Genomic DNA, 18,971 nt, shown 5'->3' with positions numbered 1-18,971 from the left:
TTGTTAATTATGATACTTTGTATGGTTCAATTAATAAATATGATAAATGACAATATTATTTAATAATTATTTATATTTATTAAATAGTTAGAATTGGCATTTAAATGGTTGAATTTGAAAATTGGCGTTTTTGAGAAAATCAGATGCAGAAAAGATAAAACTGCAAAATTGCAAAAAGTGAGGCCCAAATCCACTAGTATAGGGCCGGACACTTTTATAGGGTTTTCCCTCTGATATTTTCATTATTTTAATGCCAAATAATTCAAACCTAACCCTAGTGGAATGCTATAAATAGATAGTGAAGGCTTCAGGAAAATTACACTTAAATTTTCTATTTTTCCTTCAGAGAAAAACCTGAGCCTTCTCTCTCCCTATCTTTGGCCGAACCCACTCTCTCTCTCTCTTCCTCTTGAATTTCGAAATCCTTAGTGTATGAGTAGTGCCCACACACAGCAAGTGATACCTCAATCATAGTGAGGAAGATCGTGAAGAAAGACATTCAGCAAAAGGAGTTTCAGCATCAAAGATTCAGAGAAAGAGATCCAGGTTCAGATATTGATAATGCTCTGCTACAGAAAGGAATCAAGGGCTAGATATCTGAACGGAAGGAGTCATTTAATTCTGCTGCACCCAATGTAAGGTTTCCTAAACTTTATATGTGTTTATTTCATCGTTTTAGAAAGTTCATATTTAGGGTGTTAATAAACATACTTGTGAGTAGATCTAAGATCTTGGTAAAATAATATCCAACAACTGGCCTCAGAGCCATGGTAATTGATTTACTTGCAAGAAATTTGGAATTTAAAACGATTGTTTGTTTGTTTTTGGATGGTATCATGTTGTATTGAGTGTTATCTGATGATTGATTGATGTTTGTAAAATTTTGTGAAAAATAATTGTGATTCTGTTTCTGGCATTATTTTTATTGGATAGTATAGAAAAATTAAGCAAGTTAGCCTTTTACAAAACTCAATTTCGATTTTATTTGAATTAGTTATGAATTTTCGAAGATTTTAAAAAATTAGAGCTGTGCTGAAATTTTCTTGCGATCGCGAAAACTGTCCGTACAGCTCACAATTTTTTCGTTTTTCTTCGATTTTTCATGCTTTTTCATGGAATTAACTTCCGATTTTTTGTGTAGTTCTATATATATACTATTACTAATCCTAATTCAATTCTAATTATCATTTTAAATCAATTTAATATTTTTTAAATTTAATTCAAGATATTAGTGTAATTTGAATTTGAATAGAATTAGTATCTATCTTCTTGCTTAAAAATCTATCTTATTTTAAAATTTGATTATATCTGATCTTATTTTAAATTTAAAATAAGATAATTATAATCATGTAATTTTTAAATGATATAAGATATTTTGCTAATTTTTTAAATTTTGTTATTTTATTTATTTAAATTACATTTAAAATTTGAAAAAGATATTCATTTATCTTTTCTAATTTTTTATTTAATTTTTATTTATAAAATAACATTTAAAATTTAAAAGTAGTTAGCAAATTTTGAAATGATATTTAGGTTGGTTGAAACCTAATTTTTCAAAATTGTAGGTTTAATTTTAAATTTAAATTTTTTTAAAATTTCTAATTTTTCAATTTTTTTTTTAAATTTTCGAAAATTATTTTTTATTTAATTAATTATTTCGAAATTAATAATTTAATTTAAAATTAAATAAATCCTACATCCAACTATCCAGCTAACCTTGTTGCAGGAGTATGTGTTTTAGCTTGTATGTAAGTTTTCAAAACCTATTATTACTTGATTGCAAATAGCCATGGTTACTTTTTGCCAGATCTAATGATCTGATGGCTCCCTTGGTCAAGATAATAATTTGTAACAGGTATATTTACAATCTTCTTTCATCTGTGTATGACCTAGAAACATGATAGGACCCATCCAAAGTGTGTCTGTGTGAGCCTATGTGTTTAATTTTATTATAGATGCATATAGGTTGTTGTTGCTAAAATAAATTATCATAGTTTTTGATAGAATTTATTTAGGCCCATTTAGTTTTTGGGCCTATTCAATTAATAACAGTTGTTCTTATTAAGGTTAAATTCCTCTCTTTTGGGCCTTGTGTGAGAGTTGGGAGCCATAGAAGTGGGTACGACATACTGAACCCAGCACCCCCTCACATGAACCACCCCAATTGTGAAGGCCCATTTGCCTGATTTGAATAACTGTACTAGGTTAATTAAACTACTTTAACCTAATAAAATTGATTAGCAACATAATTAATTTCATTTATTTTGAAATTAATTTAAGAAAATTATAGTTTAAAGAATTTTTTATTCTAAGCTAAACTATATGTATTTTCTTGTATTTAATTAAATATAGAATTATAACCATCTAGATTCTTTCTGGAGCTTAATTTTAATTTTTCATTAAATATTCCTATTTAAGTTGAAATTTAGTTATCTACAACTAACCAACTTAAATCTGAATATCTTTTGAATTTCAAATTTCAAAATTAAGTTGAGGAATTTTAGGCATTGGTTATTAAGATTCTTTAAATATTTTTTTAAGTTAATATATTTTCGAATATTAACTTAAAATGGAATATTTTAGATATTTTTTAAGTTAATATATTTTCAAATATTAACTTAAAATGGAATATTTTTAAATTAAGTGGTTACAACTTAATTTTTGATATTTAATTAAATTTAAATTTGAAAATATTTAAGTTCTAGATTTTTTTTCTGATACAACTTAAATTAGATATTTTTTCAAATTTTGTGGAAAAGATACTTAGTCAAATAAGATATTTTCTAGATAGTTATTTCTAGACTACTTATTATTTCTAATATTAAATAGGAAATATTATACATTGTGAAATTAATTATTTATTAATTAATTTTGGTACAATTTATTTTAAGTATATTTTTCCTAGTATTAAACTAGAGATTAATAATTAAGCCTTCTCTACACTTAATTATTTATTTCTTGAATTTAATACATTTAATTAATTTGAAAATTAAATATCTAAGTTGATTTTTATCATCATACTTAAATATTTCTTTTTCATGACATTTAATTAAATAGAAAATTATTTTTAGTTGAAATTTATTTTTTCAACTAAATTTAAATAATTTTCAAAATATTTTTTTCTTTATTTTATTAATCAAATTTTGAAATTGCATTTCTTAAATGCTGGAATTTCAAATTTTATTTGAAAAATAGATTAAGTTGTAAATTAATTATTTATTTTAATTAATTCTTGGATCAACTTAAATCAATGATTTTTTCATTTATTGATTAATTTAAAATAAATTGAATTAAAGTATATTATTAGAAATTGAATTAATTAGTCAAAGGAAAATCTAGATAGGTGATATTTTTGCTTGAAGTATTTTTCTAGTGTATTTAATTAAATAGAAAATTAATATTTAAGTTGATTTTCATCATCATACTTAAATATTTGAAATTTTTCTTATATATATTTAATTAAATAGGAAAATTATATTTTTTGTTGTAAATTAATTTTATTAATTAATTTTGGGCCAACATTAAATTAGAATAATTTTTCGAGGATTTATTTTTTATTTTAACATGCATTTTTCGAAAATTATATTCTTAAATACTTTAATTTTTCGAAATGCAATATATATATTTATAGAAAATAAAATTTGAGCTGTAAATTAATTTAAATTAATTTTGTAACAACTTAAATTGAATATTTATCTAAATATTTATTGGAAATTATTACTAAGATGGAAATAATTCATGTTATTTTCATAACCATCTAAGTAAAATTTATAAATATTAAATTAAAATTTATATTTAGAATTTTTCATTCTAAATTGGAAATTTTAATTAAATAAATATATATTTAAAATAAATAGAATAAATAAAGAGAATCAAAGAAAATACAACTCTCTTTAAATAATGAGTTTTATTATTAAGACATTCGATCTCCATTGTGGGTTTTACACCGCGTTTGTTTTAGTGAGTAATCCTCCCTAATGGAGGAACGTTCATTAGCAATTTCGCACCGTTTAACCTCGCATGATAAGTAGTTTGTAAGTGTTTTGTATGGTATGGATCACCCTAATGGTGGCGACCATACTTGACTTGCAAATTATGAAACAATGGTGGAAGCTCATAAGATAGAATTGCCTTGACTCTCGCCTAAACGGGACAACGCTGAATTCCAATCTTGATCGAATAAAAGGTTGCTAGAATGTTTAACATTTTAGACGAGCTGACAACTCTATTCAATGAACGGTAGCTTTGACTCTCGCCTAAACGGGACAACGATATCGGTTGTTGAAAACCTTGGAAATTATTTAGGATTGTAAGTTTTAGTATTTTCACTTGTCATTCCTACTTGCTATATGTTTATAATTTCTGAATTGTGTATGAATTTATATTGAACCATGTTATTTTCTGTTATTAAGTTGTAGTTTAATTTCGAATCTTCATTGTTGGTCTAACTTGGCTTGTTTATCTAATGAGATAAATCCCTAGTGGATTTTCACCATTAGACATTCATAATAGTGTTAGATCTCGAAAGATAAATATTGTATATGCGACATCTAGCTGTTCATCAATTGATGACACCTTAGACTAGTATTTTTACGATATGAAACAAGAAGATTGTATAAATAAGATTACTTTGACTTTCGCTAATCGAAGCATCGTTGGATTCTTATTTTAAACGAAATTATCCTAATTCCTCTTAGCTTATTCATTTCGAATTAGCTTAATAACATATCATTGGATGAATGGTCTATAAATCATTTCATGTCAGTCTATATTTTCTCTTAAGAATTTAAATGACGCATATGATTATAATCCCGAAATTCTATTCCCAATTGATATAAATCCTCAATCTTAGAAATCTCCTACTTGTATGGGCAAATCTGACTTAGAGTTTAAATAGTAGTGGTGGTCCAAGAAAGAATTACTCATTATATTTGGTTGAATTTAAGTCTTTGACTTTAATTTTAGATTCCAAACAGAAATTTTCTTATATTTCTAATTCCAGAAGCAATACAGTTACACTTTCCAAGTGTTCAATATCCATCTTCTATTAATGGAATCAAACTGTATGGAATATGAGTTAGGTATTCTGTGACCAGGATCCACTTGCACTATTCTAAGAATTCTTTGATGTAACTAAATCTAAGTCATCAAAAGACACTACCACATTTTTTTTAATCTATGGCATTTCTATCTTGTTCATAGTGGATTTGACAAGATCAATCTCTGCAAAGAGTTAATATGCCTATATCCAGTGAAAGTAAGTTCATCTCATTCGCAGATGGATGTACATTCAGGGGTGGATATGAGTTTTTTGTTGTATTCTTAAAACGATAACTCTAGATTATACCTTTTAGCAAGAAATTTGAAATGTTTAAAAAATTTCATTAATTTCTAGCAATGGTTAAAACCATTAAGGTAAGTGGTTAAAGATCTTGCGAACTGATAGGGGTGGAGAAATAGTTAGTAGATATGCAGTTCAAAGATCATTAAATTGATTTTTGAATTATATCCAAACTTACCTCCCCAGAAATTTCGAGTTGCATGTTGATGATTAGTTACTAGTCGTTGCCTAATTCCTTCTATGGTAATACAATTTCAGAATGATGTAATGGTTGTATACTTAATGTAAATCATTACTAGATTCATGGATGACCTAATCAAAATCTTAAGAAAAGCTAGAACTGTTAACCATGGTTTGTTAGCTATTCTAAGTGATTAGGGGTGGACCATCCCATTGTCAATAGATGAGAAAGTGTTTGATCAAACAAATACTACTTTTCTAAGAAAATGACTAAGTCTGAAAAACAAGTAGCAAATAAAGGAGATATTTAATTCTTGATTCCAAAAGTGTTCTATCATCTTACATATGATGATCCCACTGCCTCTGTTGTCTTGTCACAACCAAAGAGGTTAATACCATTTTCTTAGACATAATTCACGGTACCTTGTCGTAGTGGGAGAGTTTCTAGGAACTCACCTTCTTATGACTTGGGAGACACTAGTGATTAAAATCCATTGTAAGTTTAAACAAGTAATGGATTGTCAAGATAAGAAACTAAGAAGAAAGCCAATAGAACTATGGTTAAATCCATTCACATGGAGTAACCTAAAGTTTTCTATTACAAGGACATAAAAGGAAATTTTTGTTTATAAGTCCATTCAATGGACTTAACAAAACTTCATGTTCCTAGTATTATAGGTTTGAGTTTATCTAAACCTATGACTTGTGGTATACCTGGTAATTACTTACTCTAATGCAAGCAACTTATTTTAGTAAGATGCTGAAGCATTTTCTTTCTAATGGCAATCTATAGAAGCTTCACAACTTCTTAGGTATAGATTTTATTTATCTAAGGAAAAGTCTCAACTATTCCAGAAAAGATAAAGCCATGAAAGAATTTCTTAAATCAACAGTGAGAGGTCTTAGATATGCTTTTGTATGCCTTAGACCAGACACCTGCTGTTGAGTGGGAGTAATGAGTAGGTATTAGATTAATCCAGGAGAAGAACATTGGAAGACAATCAAGTAAATCTTAAGATAAAGAAGAGGAACTATATGTTAGTCTATAAAGGTGTGTTTAAAACTCTTAGACTACACCATATCAGATTTCGAAATTTGCCTTTGTGCTAGTAAATCTTTCTGATAAGATGGTGGTTACTCTGGGGGTGGAATAGTGCTTTTGGAGAAGTGTAAAAACCTATCTGAATTCTCTAGGTCTACCAGATAGGGACTGAATGTTAAAGCTGCAGGAAAGGTACTTATTCAGTCTAAGGAAAGTTCTATACATCTTTGGCACCATTCCAAATTGCCTTAAACTACTAGTGTTAATTTCCTGATTAACCAAAAGTAGTTGCCAAAGATATAGAATCCAGTATCCCAAGAGAGTAGACATATAGAGAGGAATTTCACATTATTAATGATTTTGTGATTAAGGAAGAGTAATGGTGGAGAAAAGGTTGTGGTTAATTCAACCTTTCAGATCCTATTACGAGGAGTTTACTACTACTACACTTGATTTGTATATCAAGGTGTTGAGATTATTTGAAACGCACTTTTTGTTTTATATTAGTGCAAGTGGGAGTTTGTTGGGTTTTATGCCCTAAATAAAACTCATTTCAATATAATCAGATTTACTTATTAATATAGATCAGAAATAACATTTAATGTTGCATGGTTCACATGATTTATTTCATGATTATATGTACATAATGTATGAATTCATCTAAAACCCTTTTCACATACTTGATCCTGTTTATTGTGCCGTCAACACATTGGAAAGTAAACATGACTATGTGAATAAAGTTTCCTAGATTTATCAGACATAGGGTTTTACTGATATGATAATCTACAACAGAGTTTACTTGCATTTGGAGAAGTGCTATGTTCTTTCCAGAGCATTGGTTAAAGTAAAGCTCAGGTTGGATGCATGGAGTATGCATCGGAAGGGACCGATATTGAACTTTGACTTAGATTTATTAAATTTACCGTAATATCTATTCAAGTCAATATCGCCTAGTTGATCCTAGATCAAATGATCTTAATCCTGATATGATTATGCTCAATCTTGAAAGGCTATTCGTGTTCTTTGATTTGTTAGTTAAGCCTACTTTTAGGTCAGGGTGATACATACATTTTGGGAACACGGTAGTGCAATTGAGTGGGAGCGCTATCATAAACATGGAATCTATAGCTTCTATATGGAAAATAGTAAGCAAAGGATGATCTCCTTCGAGCTTGACCAAACGAACATAAATGGTGGAGTACTCATTTCACATAAGCTGAAATATCATTTATACGGGGTCAAGTGTTTTAAGGATAAAATACATTGTAGGGTGTAACGGTAATCTAATCCCTTTACAGTGTAGATCATTCATATAGAGGATCATTGATCACATTAGGATTATAACAATGGATAACTAATGATGTGTCTATATGGTGGAACATATAGAGCATTCTATATACTAAGAGTGCAATTCTAAGATCTATGCGTGGATTCAACGAAGAATTAATAAGTTAGTGAATTTTAGTGCTAAATTCTTGATCTACTTATTGGAAGCTCGGTTATATAGACCCATGGTCCCCCCACTAGTTGAGATAATATTGCTTGTAAGACTCATGTAATTGGTTTTGATTAATCAATTATAATTCTCAAATTAGACTATGTCTATTTGTGAATTTTTCACTAAGTAAGGGCGAAATTGTAAAGAAAGAGTTTTAGGGGCATATTTGTTAATTATGATACTTTGTATGGTTCAATTAATAAATATGATAAATGACAATATTATTTAATAATTATTTATATTTATTAAATAGTTAGAATTGGCATTTAAATGGTTGAATTTGAAAATTGGCGTTTTTGAGAAAATCAGATGCAGAAAAGATAAAACTGCAAAATTGCAAAAAGTGAGGCCCAAATCCACTAGTATAGGGCCGGCCACTTTCATAGGGTTTTCCCTCTGATATTTTCATTATTTTAATGCCAAATAATTCAAACCTAACCCTAATGGAATGCTATAAATAGATAGTGAAGGCTTCAGGAAAATTACACTTAAATTTTCTATTTTTCCTTCAGAGAAAAACCTGAGCCTTCTCTCTCCCTATCTTTGGCCGAACCCACTCTCTCTCTCTTCCTCTTGAATTTCGAAATCCTTAGTGTATGAGTAGTGCCCACACACAGCAAGTGATACCTCAATCATAGTGAGGAAGATCGTGAAGAAAGACATTCAGCAAAAGGAGTTTCAGCATCAAAGATTCAGAGAAAGAGATCCAGGTTCAGATATTGATAATGCTCTGCTACAGAAAGGAATCAAGGGCTAGATATCTGAACGGAAGGAGTCATTTAATTCTGTTGCACCCAATGTAAGGTTTCCTAAACTTTATATGTGTTTATTTCATCGTTTTAGAAAGTTCATATTTAGGGTGTTAATAAACATACTTGTGAGTAGATCTAAGATCTTGGTAAAATAATTTCCAACAGTCTGCTCTGCTTCCTCCACTTTCTTCTATAAGACCTCGTACTGTTCCATAGCAACAGTTGGTGGGGCAGAAGAATTCATGGCATGTGCTCTTTTGGCCCCAACTGTGTTCAATCTCGGGAGATGGCCAAAGCCTCTTAGTTGTCAAGATCGCTCCTCGAATACTTGCGTCATAACAGGCAAGTCTCAGGCATGTGGGATCTACAAAAGTCTTATCAGGCTGATCCTTAGTGGGCGCTGGTTGACTTGCAGCCAATTTAACTATTTACTCCTAAAACAAATAAATCAAATAAATAATTAGTTTAAATACGAAAGAAATTTTTAGAAATCAATATTAAGGTAAACTTACATAAGCTTGTTGCACGTATTCGTTGCGCTAATTGTTATCTTTATGGTAGAACTTCTGAAAAGTTTTTACACCAGTTGAAAGTTCTCATGTCTCGGGATTAGCCTATATTTAAGGAAAAGGGTGTTATTATTGTAATTTTACAAAAAAAAATAAAATAAAATAAGACTTATCAATGACAATGTATTATACAAAGTTACCCCAGTGACAACATGTAAGACAATAGGCTTTGATCCCTAGCCTTCTTGAAGTTTCATCTTACCCCGACTTTTTTTATTTTTTACTGTTCTTGCCTGAAATTAATATTTTTTCTTACAATTAATTATTTATTATTTACTATATAACGTAAAGTATTACTAAAATTAATAATTTTATTAAGTACCTTTTGTTTGTTTGTGTTCCAGTAAGCAATGCAATCACTCCACACCTCCTGAGTTACTCCATCAGGGGGTAACATGTCTATTCTCTCCTGTCCAAGCTCCTTAGTATTTTTGATCCATTTTTTCTTACAATTGGACCATTAGTCACGTAAACCCTTTGACATCTCGTACTCACCATAGTCTATGAACGCAGGATTATCTCGTAGGAACACAAACTTTGTCAGCAAAAAAGTTAATGCCTCATTAACCACAAAAGATTCAGCAATAGAGTCTTCCAGACGGGCACGATTCCTGACATATTGCTTGTACATAGACATTGACCGCTCGATGGGATACATCCACATGTACTGTATTGGTCCACCTAGTATGGCTTCTTTAGGAAGATGCAAAACTACGTGAACCATTATATTAAAGAAAACTGGTGGGAAAATAGTTTCTAACTTGCACAAAATAGTTAGAACATTTGTTTACATTTTTCTAAATTAGAAACATTAAGTGTTCTTGAACATAATTGTTTGAAATACACATACAACTCAATGATTGTGTCCCGAATTTTTTTTTTCAAGTACTTACGGATACCTACTGACAATAAACGTTGTAACAACACATGACAATTATGGGATTTGAGCCCAAAAATCTTGTCGGTATCCAAGTTTACATTTTTATCTAAGTTTGCTGCAAAACCGTTCGGAAATTGTACAAACTTTATAAATTCTAAAAATTCAGTGAGTTCTTGAACACTAAGTGTGTTACTAGCTAGAGGTTTTTTCCACTTCCCATTTCGGTCTTCATACAACCACAACTCACGTCATATTTGCAAGTCTTGCAAATTCATTCTCGCCTTCTCAGTATCCTTTGACTTCCCATCGATACTTAGAAGAGTACCTACTAAGCCGTCACACACATTTTTTGCTTCTCCTTCTTGGATCATTCATTTCGAGAAAATGTTTGTGGCCAATGTATCCAATCTTACTGTTTAGGACAATGGAAGGAGTGTGTTCATTGCAAGTGGGACACACCATGTACCATTTCGTGCTCCAACCAGACATTAGAGCATAAGCAGAAAAATCATTTATTGTCCACAACACTGCCGCATGCATTGAAAATACAATTTTGTTGTAGGCATCTCGGGCTTCAACACCCGTCTCCCACAACTATTTCAGTCCATCAATTAACGGTCTCATAAACACATCCATGTCTTTTTTAGGAGATGATGGACTTAGAATCAATAAGGTCAACAACAACGATTTAGAACTCATGCACTTCCAAGGTGGCAAATTATATGGGACACAAATAACTAGCCACATCATGCTACAAGAGTTGCTCATGTTCCCAAATGAATTAAACCCATTAGTGGCCAATTTGAGCCTGACATTTCTAGGTTCGACGACGAAAGACAAATGAAGTCGGTCAAACTGCTTCCATTCTTCAGCATCTGCAGGATGCCTAAGCACACTGTCTTCTTTCGATCTCTGTGAGTAATGCCACCGCATGTCCTCAGCGGTGTGTCTTGAGTAATATAATTGTTTAGTCTCGGTGGAGTGGGAAGTACTGCATAACTTTGTGAGGAACTTTTTTTCCCTTACTTTTTTTCACCCAACTTGATTCGCCACACATATAGGGAAAAACTCTTTGTTCTCATTCTCCTTCCAAAAAATGACACAATTGTACTTGCACATATCTATTGAGTCGTAACCCAAACCTAGATTGCGCAATTGTATCTTTGACTCATAGTGCGACTTTGGTAATTTTACCTCCTCCAGAAATAATTCAATCAAGATAGACAACAACATATCAAAAGAGTAGTTACTCCACCTATTCAAAACCTTACAGTGCATAAGTTTTACAAGCACATTGAGGGCCAATTTTTTACAACAAGGATGCAACTCAGACTCCATCTCCTTAAACAAGTCATCATACTTGTTGTTGTCATTGATCGGGGTTCATTGAAAGAATCGTTAGTGCTAGTAGAGTCGTCAAATCCAAGATCTCATCTTAACATGTCTGCCAACACATCTGCCATTTCCTCTTCGTCGTTTTTAGGAAGTTTAATTGCGGGCTGAGAAAAAGTCTCCCCGTGGAAATATCAGGAGTTGTACGAAGGTTGGATCCAGTTGAGAAATAAATGAACCCTTATAGTTTCAGGTGTGTGAAAATTCACATTCAAACACCGCATGCAAGGGCATCGAGATAATCTAGCAGGATTTACGTAATTCGTTGCAACCGCAACAAACTCGTCAACACCACTTCAAAACTCGACTGAGTGTCGGTTCGCCTTCATCCATCTGCGGTCAGTAGGCATCTTCCTCTACAAAGTAATTAACAAAAAAGTTTAAAATACAACAAAAAAATGTGCAAGTGTCCTAATCCACCTTCTCACTCCATTACTAAAAGGGTAAAGAACCTATCCCATTTAGGTTTATATTATACATTTAGTACAATCTACGCTCTTAAAATTATTTCATTTTTGTAAAAAATTTGGCAGCACCTCCGCACAGTTCTCATAAGTAGGTAAACTTATAGTAAGTTTGCCAACTTACAAGAACACATAAGGAGACGACGTACCAAAATATCTACTAAAGAAACAATCAAATAAGCTCATATTATAAGTATAAAACAAGCTCAAACTATCCATGCAGACAAAAAGTCCTAGATAATTTGGAGAAGTGTATTTAAGAATCCTTACTGACTCAGCCTCACCAAACGGATCTTTGGTATTTCGTGCATGCGTAAACATAAAAAAGAATTATCACTATGTGATAATACAAATATAATTGTTCTATCCTATCTTTGGTTTAGAACTAAAAAGATCAATGTAAGATTAAATTTTTTTTTTATGCTATTTTACAATATCTTACGCTCATTTATAATTTCTATGCTATTTTTAACTATTTAAATTACATATTACATATTGATGTTGATATTAATTTTTAATTTATTTTATTTATTATTTAAATTAAAAATTACTTATTTTTAAAATTTCTAATAGCCCTAATTATTTAAATTAAAAATAATATATATTTTTTATCTCGTTTTTTATTTTATTTATAATTTTAAAATTTTATTTTAATTTATTATTAATTAATAATTAATTTTATTATATTTAAACCATTAATAACCTATATTAAAATTTATAATTCAAAATAATATAATATTAAATTAATATATCATATTAATCATTAAAAGTAATTAAATAATTTCCCAATTTATTAATTCTTAATGATACATTACTATTTAATAAATAATACAATTTTCTTGTGTGATAATATTTTAATTTCATTTTTTCTCTATTGTATTATTTTCATCAAAATTTTGACAGCACAATAACTTAAAAATCATAAACTCAAAATTTTTAAAACCTACTAAAAACTTAAACAAACATTCCAAAAGAGTATATGCACCAAAAAAAAATTCATACATCCAAAGTTAATCACAGAACATACTTCACTATGAATGAATATTTAAGATATTTAAACTCTACTATAACATGCATAAACATATTAAATAATGATATAAAATATAAAATTTCTAATATGGAAATAAAATACTAACCTTTCAAAAGCAACAACAACACAAGTCCGGTGGCAGGTAGCAATGATACGGGGCAGTAAAACAAATACTAATTTAAAAAAAAATCAGATAAAAAATAAATAAAAAAGCAATCGATATTATACATACAAATATACATACACATATACATATATATACATACACATACACATCAACATACACATAATTTTACACATACATATACATAATTTTACAAGTACATATATATTTTACATACATATATATAATTTTACACACATATATATATAATTTTACACATACACATATATATACATAATTTACACAAATACATATATATTCATACACATATTTACACATATACACATATATAAATAGATTAAAAATTTTAAAAAATAAAATTTAATTTATATATATACATATGTGTACACATATATACCTAATATTATACCCACATTTATATAAAAAATACAAATATTAATATTATAAAAAAAAAAATACATGGAATCATAGAGGTGGTGGATGGTGGTGGTGCGGTAGTGTACGGTGGTGGTCGACGGTGGTGGATGGTGGTGGTCCGACAATGAAAATAGAGAGAAAAAAGGAGAGATATTTTTGTGTGTGAGAGAATGGTGTAGTGGATGGTAGTGATGTGGTGGTGCGGTGGTGGTGGTGGCGTGGTGTCGTGGTGGTGGTGCGGTGGTTGTTGGGAAAAAATTTAGAAGAAGAGGAAGGAAGAAGAAGAATAAATGGTGAAGGGGGACGTCCCCCCTGTTTTATATATATATATGGCACATTTCGTTACGCTGACAAAAGTAAATGTTGGGTCGGCATAGCATTTAAAATTAACCTAAATTGAAATGGTGTGTTTTTTGTAACACTTTTGTTAGAGCGCATTTGTGCCGGAAAAAGTATTCACACCTACCGACCTCTCACGTAGAAATTTTCCTACCTTGAAAAAGTTAAATTTCCCCGCTAAAAACAAATTTCTTTTCTCGGGCACACTTTTGCCAGCGCAAATATGCGCCGGCAAAAGTTTTCCCCCCAAAAGTTTAGTTAGGCGGTGAAAATCCCCCAAAATATTTTTACTTTTTGTCAGCGCATGATTGCACCGACAAAAGTTAATGAACCATTGGGAAATATTCGCGCCATGAGGCGGTTCATTTCACTTGTTTTGCTAGCCCAACTCATGAATTACGCCAGTATTAAGAACTTTTACCGACACATTATTACGCTGGTAAAAGTGCAAGATGAATTTTTTCAATTTTAAGGTAAGCAGCTTTCCCCGGCAATTTTTACCGGCACATTTGGCCAAATGCGCCAGCAAAAGTGCAATTTATTGTAGTGAAAACTTATTTAAAGTTTTAATAAGTAAAAAAAAAAATAAAAAGGAAAAAAATTAAGTAGGAAAAGTATAAATGTAAAAATTTCCTTGTCAAAGTATAAATGTAAAATTTGAAAAAAAAAAAAAAAGTTAGTATTTAGTATAAATTTCCTTAGGTTAATATTATGGGTGCACATGAGCTGAGTTAGCTAGGTTAAAAGTATTTTAATGGGTCAACCTAATGATTGCAGTTTGAATAAGCTATAAATTATTCAATTTTTTTATTGTACAACCCAACTCTATTAGTATAATAATATAAGGGGTGAGTTGTCCTCATCAATTCAGTATTGATGGCTATCCATTCTTATTGGTGTCAAATCATGATTCTTCCAAAGAAAGTTGTGAATGAGATAGAATCTATATGTAGAAGTTTTTTGTGGAATGGAAGCCATGCTCTCTCAAGTTCAGAAGCAGTTGCTTGGAGCTCTATTTGTCTACCTAAATCGGCTGGAGGACTAAGTTTCAGGAGTATCTCAGATTGGAATCTAGCAGCCATGTTCAAATATGTTTGGGCCATTGCAAAAAAAGAAGACAACTTATAGGTGAAATGGGTGCATTATGTACATCAAGGAGGAAAATTGGTGGTCGTATAGGGCCACTCCAACAGCCAGCTGATATTGGCGCAAGCTGGTAGCCATAAAAGATACAGCAATAAGCAGTTTTGATGTAGCCCAGGTACCGAATGACAGGTACAAAGTGGCAGAGGGATATAAGGCTATTCGGCCTATTACTAATAAAGTTGATTGGGATTCAATTGTTTGGAGCAGGTTAAACATTCCCAAGCATAGTTTCATCCTATGGCTTTCTATGCTTAATAGAATCAAAACAAAAGACAGGTTGCAGTATATGGATCTTGAGAACTCAAAATGTTTACTTTGCAACATTGAAGATGAGATTGTGCCTCACTTATTTTTTGAGTGTTCCTTCTCTTTAGAATGCTTGGAAAAGGTGAAATCATGGCTGAATTGGGGAATGGCAGCTACTACCTTGGAAAGAATTATAAGGTGGTTAAGGAGGGCAAAAATAAGCAAGGTAAAGAAGTCAATCTTAGTTGATGTCATAGCAGCTCTTGTTTACGAAATATGGCGCACAAGAAACAATATTTTTTGGTAAAATTTCAATACAAATGTAGAGATTGTAATTATAAAAGTGAAAAATATAGTGAAAAAAAGAATTACATGTATATGGCCAAAAAAAGCAACCAAAAGTGAGAAAGAATAGTTTGTTACCTTGTAAAGTTTTATAAATATTTAGATTCTCTTGCTTGGAGAATGATATTAGGTTGTATAAATTGCTTTTGAGCAATAGACATACTTGATTCATCAAAAAAAAAAATTAAGGGGTGAGTTGGGTTGTGTTCATTAGGTTGAGATAAATATTTTAGGCTTTAATAATAAAATTATTTAACCTAGTGCATACACACAAAAAAATGAGACCTATAAATATATGTGTGTATGTAAATATAATGCTTTAAAAAAAAAAGCTAAAGTGGTAGTGATATCATTATGTGGGTAGCAAAGTTAATAATAGTGATTGATTCTTACATTAGGCTTGGTGGTAGAAGTAGTAGAGTAACTATGAACTACGTGCTACAAATGTGTTTTGGTTAATTCACTTTCTAAGGTTATTACAATATAATTTATTTACGAAAACGTAAAATATGTCTGTATATATTTTGTGAATGTAAAATATATTTTATGTATGAAAGTTGTCTCAAATTTGAAACGTCTCTCAAAAAATAGGTTGGGTTGGGTTATATAGAGTTAAAGTGTGTCCAACTCATAATTTTATGACTTATCACTTTTCAGTCCATTGAGCCATGACTTACTCTTAACATAACTCATTACTACAAAAAAAAAAAATGGGTTGGGTTGGTCTATACTTTGAGAACCCCTAGTTAATATTATATGCAATGTACATATATTTAATTATATTGTTAGTTTTTATTTTGATTATGTACATGCTTAGTTGTATAATAATTTTTGTATTTCATTGATAAATAATATTATTTTTAGTTAAAAATATTTAATTTAAGTGCTTATTATAAAAGAAAAAACAATAATATTTAAAATTTGTTGTTAATTTTATTTTTAGTTTAACCGCAATACTTTTAATTTTATAATACTTTTCTTTTTAAAAATATCATACAGTTTTTCTAGTTTTTTTAAATAATAATAAAAATATTTTTTTAGTAACTATAATAGGTAACAGTGTCATAATAGTGATTTTTTTTTAAGAAACATAAATATTTTTTCAATTTTAATGTTTAATAAGAAAACAACAATAAAAATATATTTTTTTAGATATATGAATTGGGTAAAAATACTGTTTTTTTACCAAATGTTTTCAAAAATAATGGGACACGGCAAACTTTACATTTTTACTCTCCAAGCCTATTTTTATTTTTTTTATACTGCTCAGGCTAAATATATTTACTTTTATACTGTAAACAGTAACAAAACACAAATGGCACCTCTCCTTCGTGGTTGGGGACGGACAAATCAACACCGGAATCATAGAAACACCAGGAAAAAACTATAAAATCTGGAAAAGAGAAAAAATTACTAAATCAACAACAAATTACTGTTTTGTAGTGTTATTTTACTGTTGTTTTAATATGAAAAAACATGTCACGTAAATGAAATATTGTGAATTAGAAGAAGGAGGAGAGTCAAAAACAAGAGAATTTGAAAATGACAAATTTGACATAGTTGACTATGCGAAGCTGGTTGCTAAAAAAATGGTAGAAAAACTTGAAAACAACAATAAAAAACTAGATTCATAAATCGACATCAACAACGCGAAGCTAATAACAGACAAACACCAACCAGAAATTGAAAAAGGTCAGGCATACAAAGACAAGGAAACACTGAAGAAAGTTTACAGCTACTACACAATCAAAAATAACTTCCAATACAGTTTTTGAAAACATATTTAATTGGGTTTCAATAAGAAGTTTTTTAATATGTTCAATAACTAAGTAATAACCAGAGTTTATAGCTCTGGAATGGTAGTATTCCGATCGGGTGTACTTGGATTTTCAATGCTATAAAAAACATAAGAAAACACTACTAAAATAACAACAACAAAAATAAAGAACATAAAAACAAGCATAAAAAAACTCTGGAATGGTAGTATTCCGATCGGGTGTACTTGAATTCTCAATCCTATAAAAAAACATAAGAAAACACTACTAAAACAACACAAAAAAATAAAGAATATAAAAAACAAGCATAAAAAAACAATAACAAAATAAGCCATAAGAGCGATCAAAAGATACAATACCACCACTCACAAAACCAGAGCTAACTACAACCCCAAAAAAGAAAAAAACAAACATAATTAGTAAAAACAACAAAAACCCAGTAAAATTTATGTCGTTCTAGAAAAAATAAATAAAAAAAAAAAGATATTTTTTTTTATTAGAAAACTTGAGTTGTCTACTGTTTTTCTTCTTCCTCTGTATTGTTCTTCTTGGAGATATTCTCACTGAGATATGCTCTCTTCACCAAGAGAGCCTCCACACTCATTCATCATCGTTTCAAGTTTTTTCTCTCAGCACATCCGCAAAAAATTTATCTCTATATATATTTTACTTTTCTCTCTCAAAACTCAAGTAAAAAAATGAATGAAAAGAATGAGCTTTGTAAGTTTTTGAAACATTGAAGAATGGAGAAAAGGGTTTTATGCAAAGTTCTTGGTTGATGGTCTTTATCTTGACACCAATCTCAAGAATTTTTCTATAGACATCAACCCACAAAAAGAGATAGAGAGAGAAACAAAATACATATATAAGTTTGGGAATGGGGATCACGTGGGTGGGTTGTCTTCAATTTCAAATTGAAGTAAAAATAAAGTTGTCCCATCAGTCAACTAAACATATATAAATAGTTATATATATAAATAAATATATAAATTTTTAAAAATGAAATCATGTGAGTGATTGGACTTAAATTTTAAATTTAAGTAACAAAATAAAATAAAAAATTTAACATAAAAGTGATGTAAAAGACATCAATCAACTTTTACAAACCTATTTTTTTATATATAAACACACATATATATATTATTAAGTTAAATTAATTAGACTTACAATCAAAAAAAAAAACAGTAAAAGAGTTACAATTACCGTGTAACAGTACAAAAGAAATAAAATGGGAAAAATCGGTGTAGGGTGTAAATTTCCCTAACATAACTCGTTACTACAAAAAAAAAATAGGTTGGGTTGGTCTATACTTTGTGAAAATGTACATATATTTAATTATCTTGTTAGTTTTTATTTTGATTATGTACATGCTTAGTTGTATAATTATTTTTTTATTTCATTGATAAATAATATTATTTTTAATTAAAAATA

At 29.8% G+C, this 18,971-nt stretch overlaps 1 protein-coding gene across 1 annotated transcript; it reads left to right on the top strand.

Moving 5' to 3' along the window:
- The first annotated feature begins 15,161 nt into the window (after nucleotides 1-15,161).
- Nucleotides 15,162-15,727, top strand: LOC133036927 (uncharacterized). The gene is made up of 2 exons (XM_061113706.1): nucleotides 15,162-15,244; nucleotides 15,382-15,727. The coding sequence occupies exons 1-2, from the start codon at nucleotides 15,162-15,164 to the stop codon at nucleotides 15,725-15,727; spliced, it is 429 nt and encodes a 142-aa protein (XP_060969689.1).
- Nucleotides 15,728-18,971: the final 3,244 nt, after the last annotated feature.

The sequence above is a fragment of the Cannabis sativa genome, chromosome 4 (assembly GCF_029168945.1).
Source record: "Cannabis sativa cultivar Pink pepper isolate KNU-18-1 chromosome 4, ASM2916894v1, whole genome shotgun sequence".
Taxonomy (NCBI): Eukaryota; Viridiplantae; Streptophyta; class Magnoliopsida; order Rosales; family Cannabaceae; genus Cannabis; species Cannabis sativa.
Note: the sequence above shows the minus strand (reverse complement) of the source record. Positions and strands in the feature narration are given on the sequence as shown.

Coding starts and splice junctions, on each gene's coding strand:
- LOC133036927 (XM_061113706.1), top strand. CDS start 15,162: ATGGGTGCATTATGTACATCAAGGAGGAAAATTGGTGGTCGTATAGGG. Junction 15,245..15,381: donor GCTGATATTGGCGCAAGCTG/GTAGCCATAAAA, acceptor TGTTTGGAGCAG/GTTAAACATTCCCAAGCATA.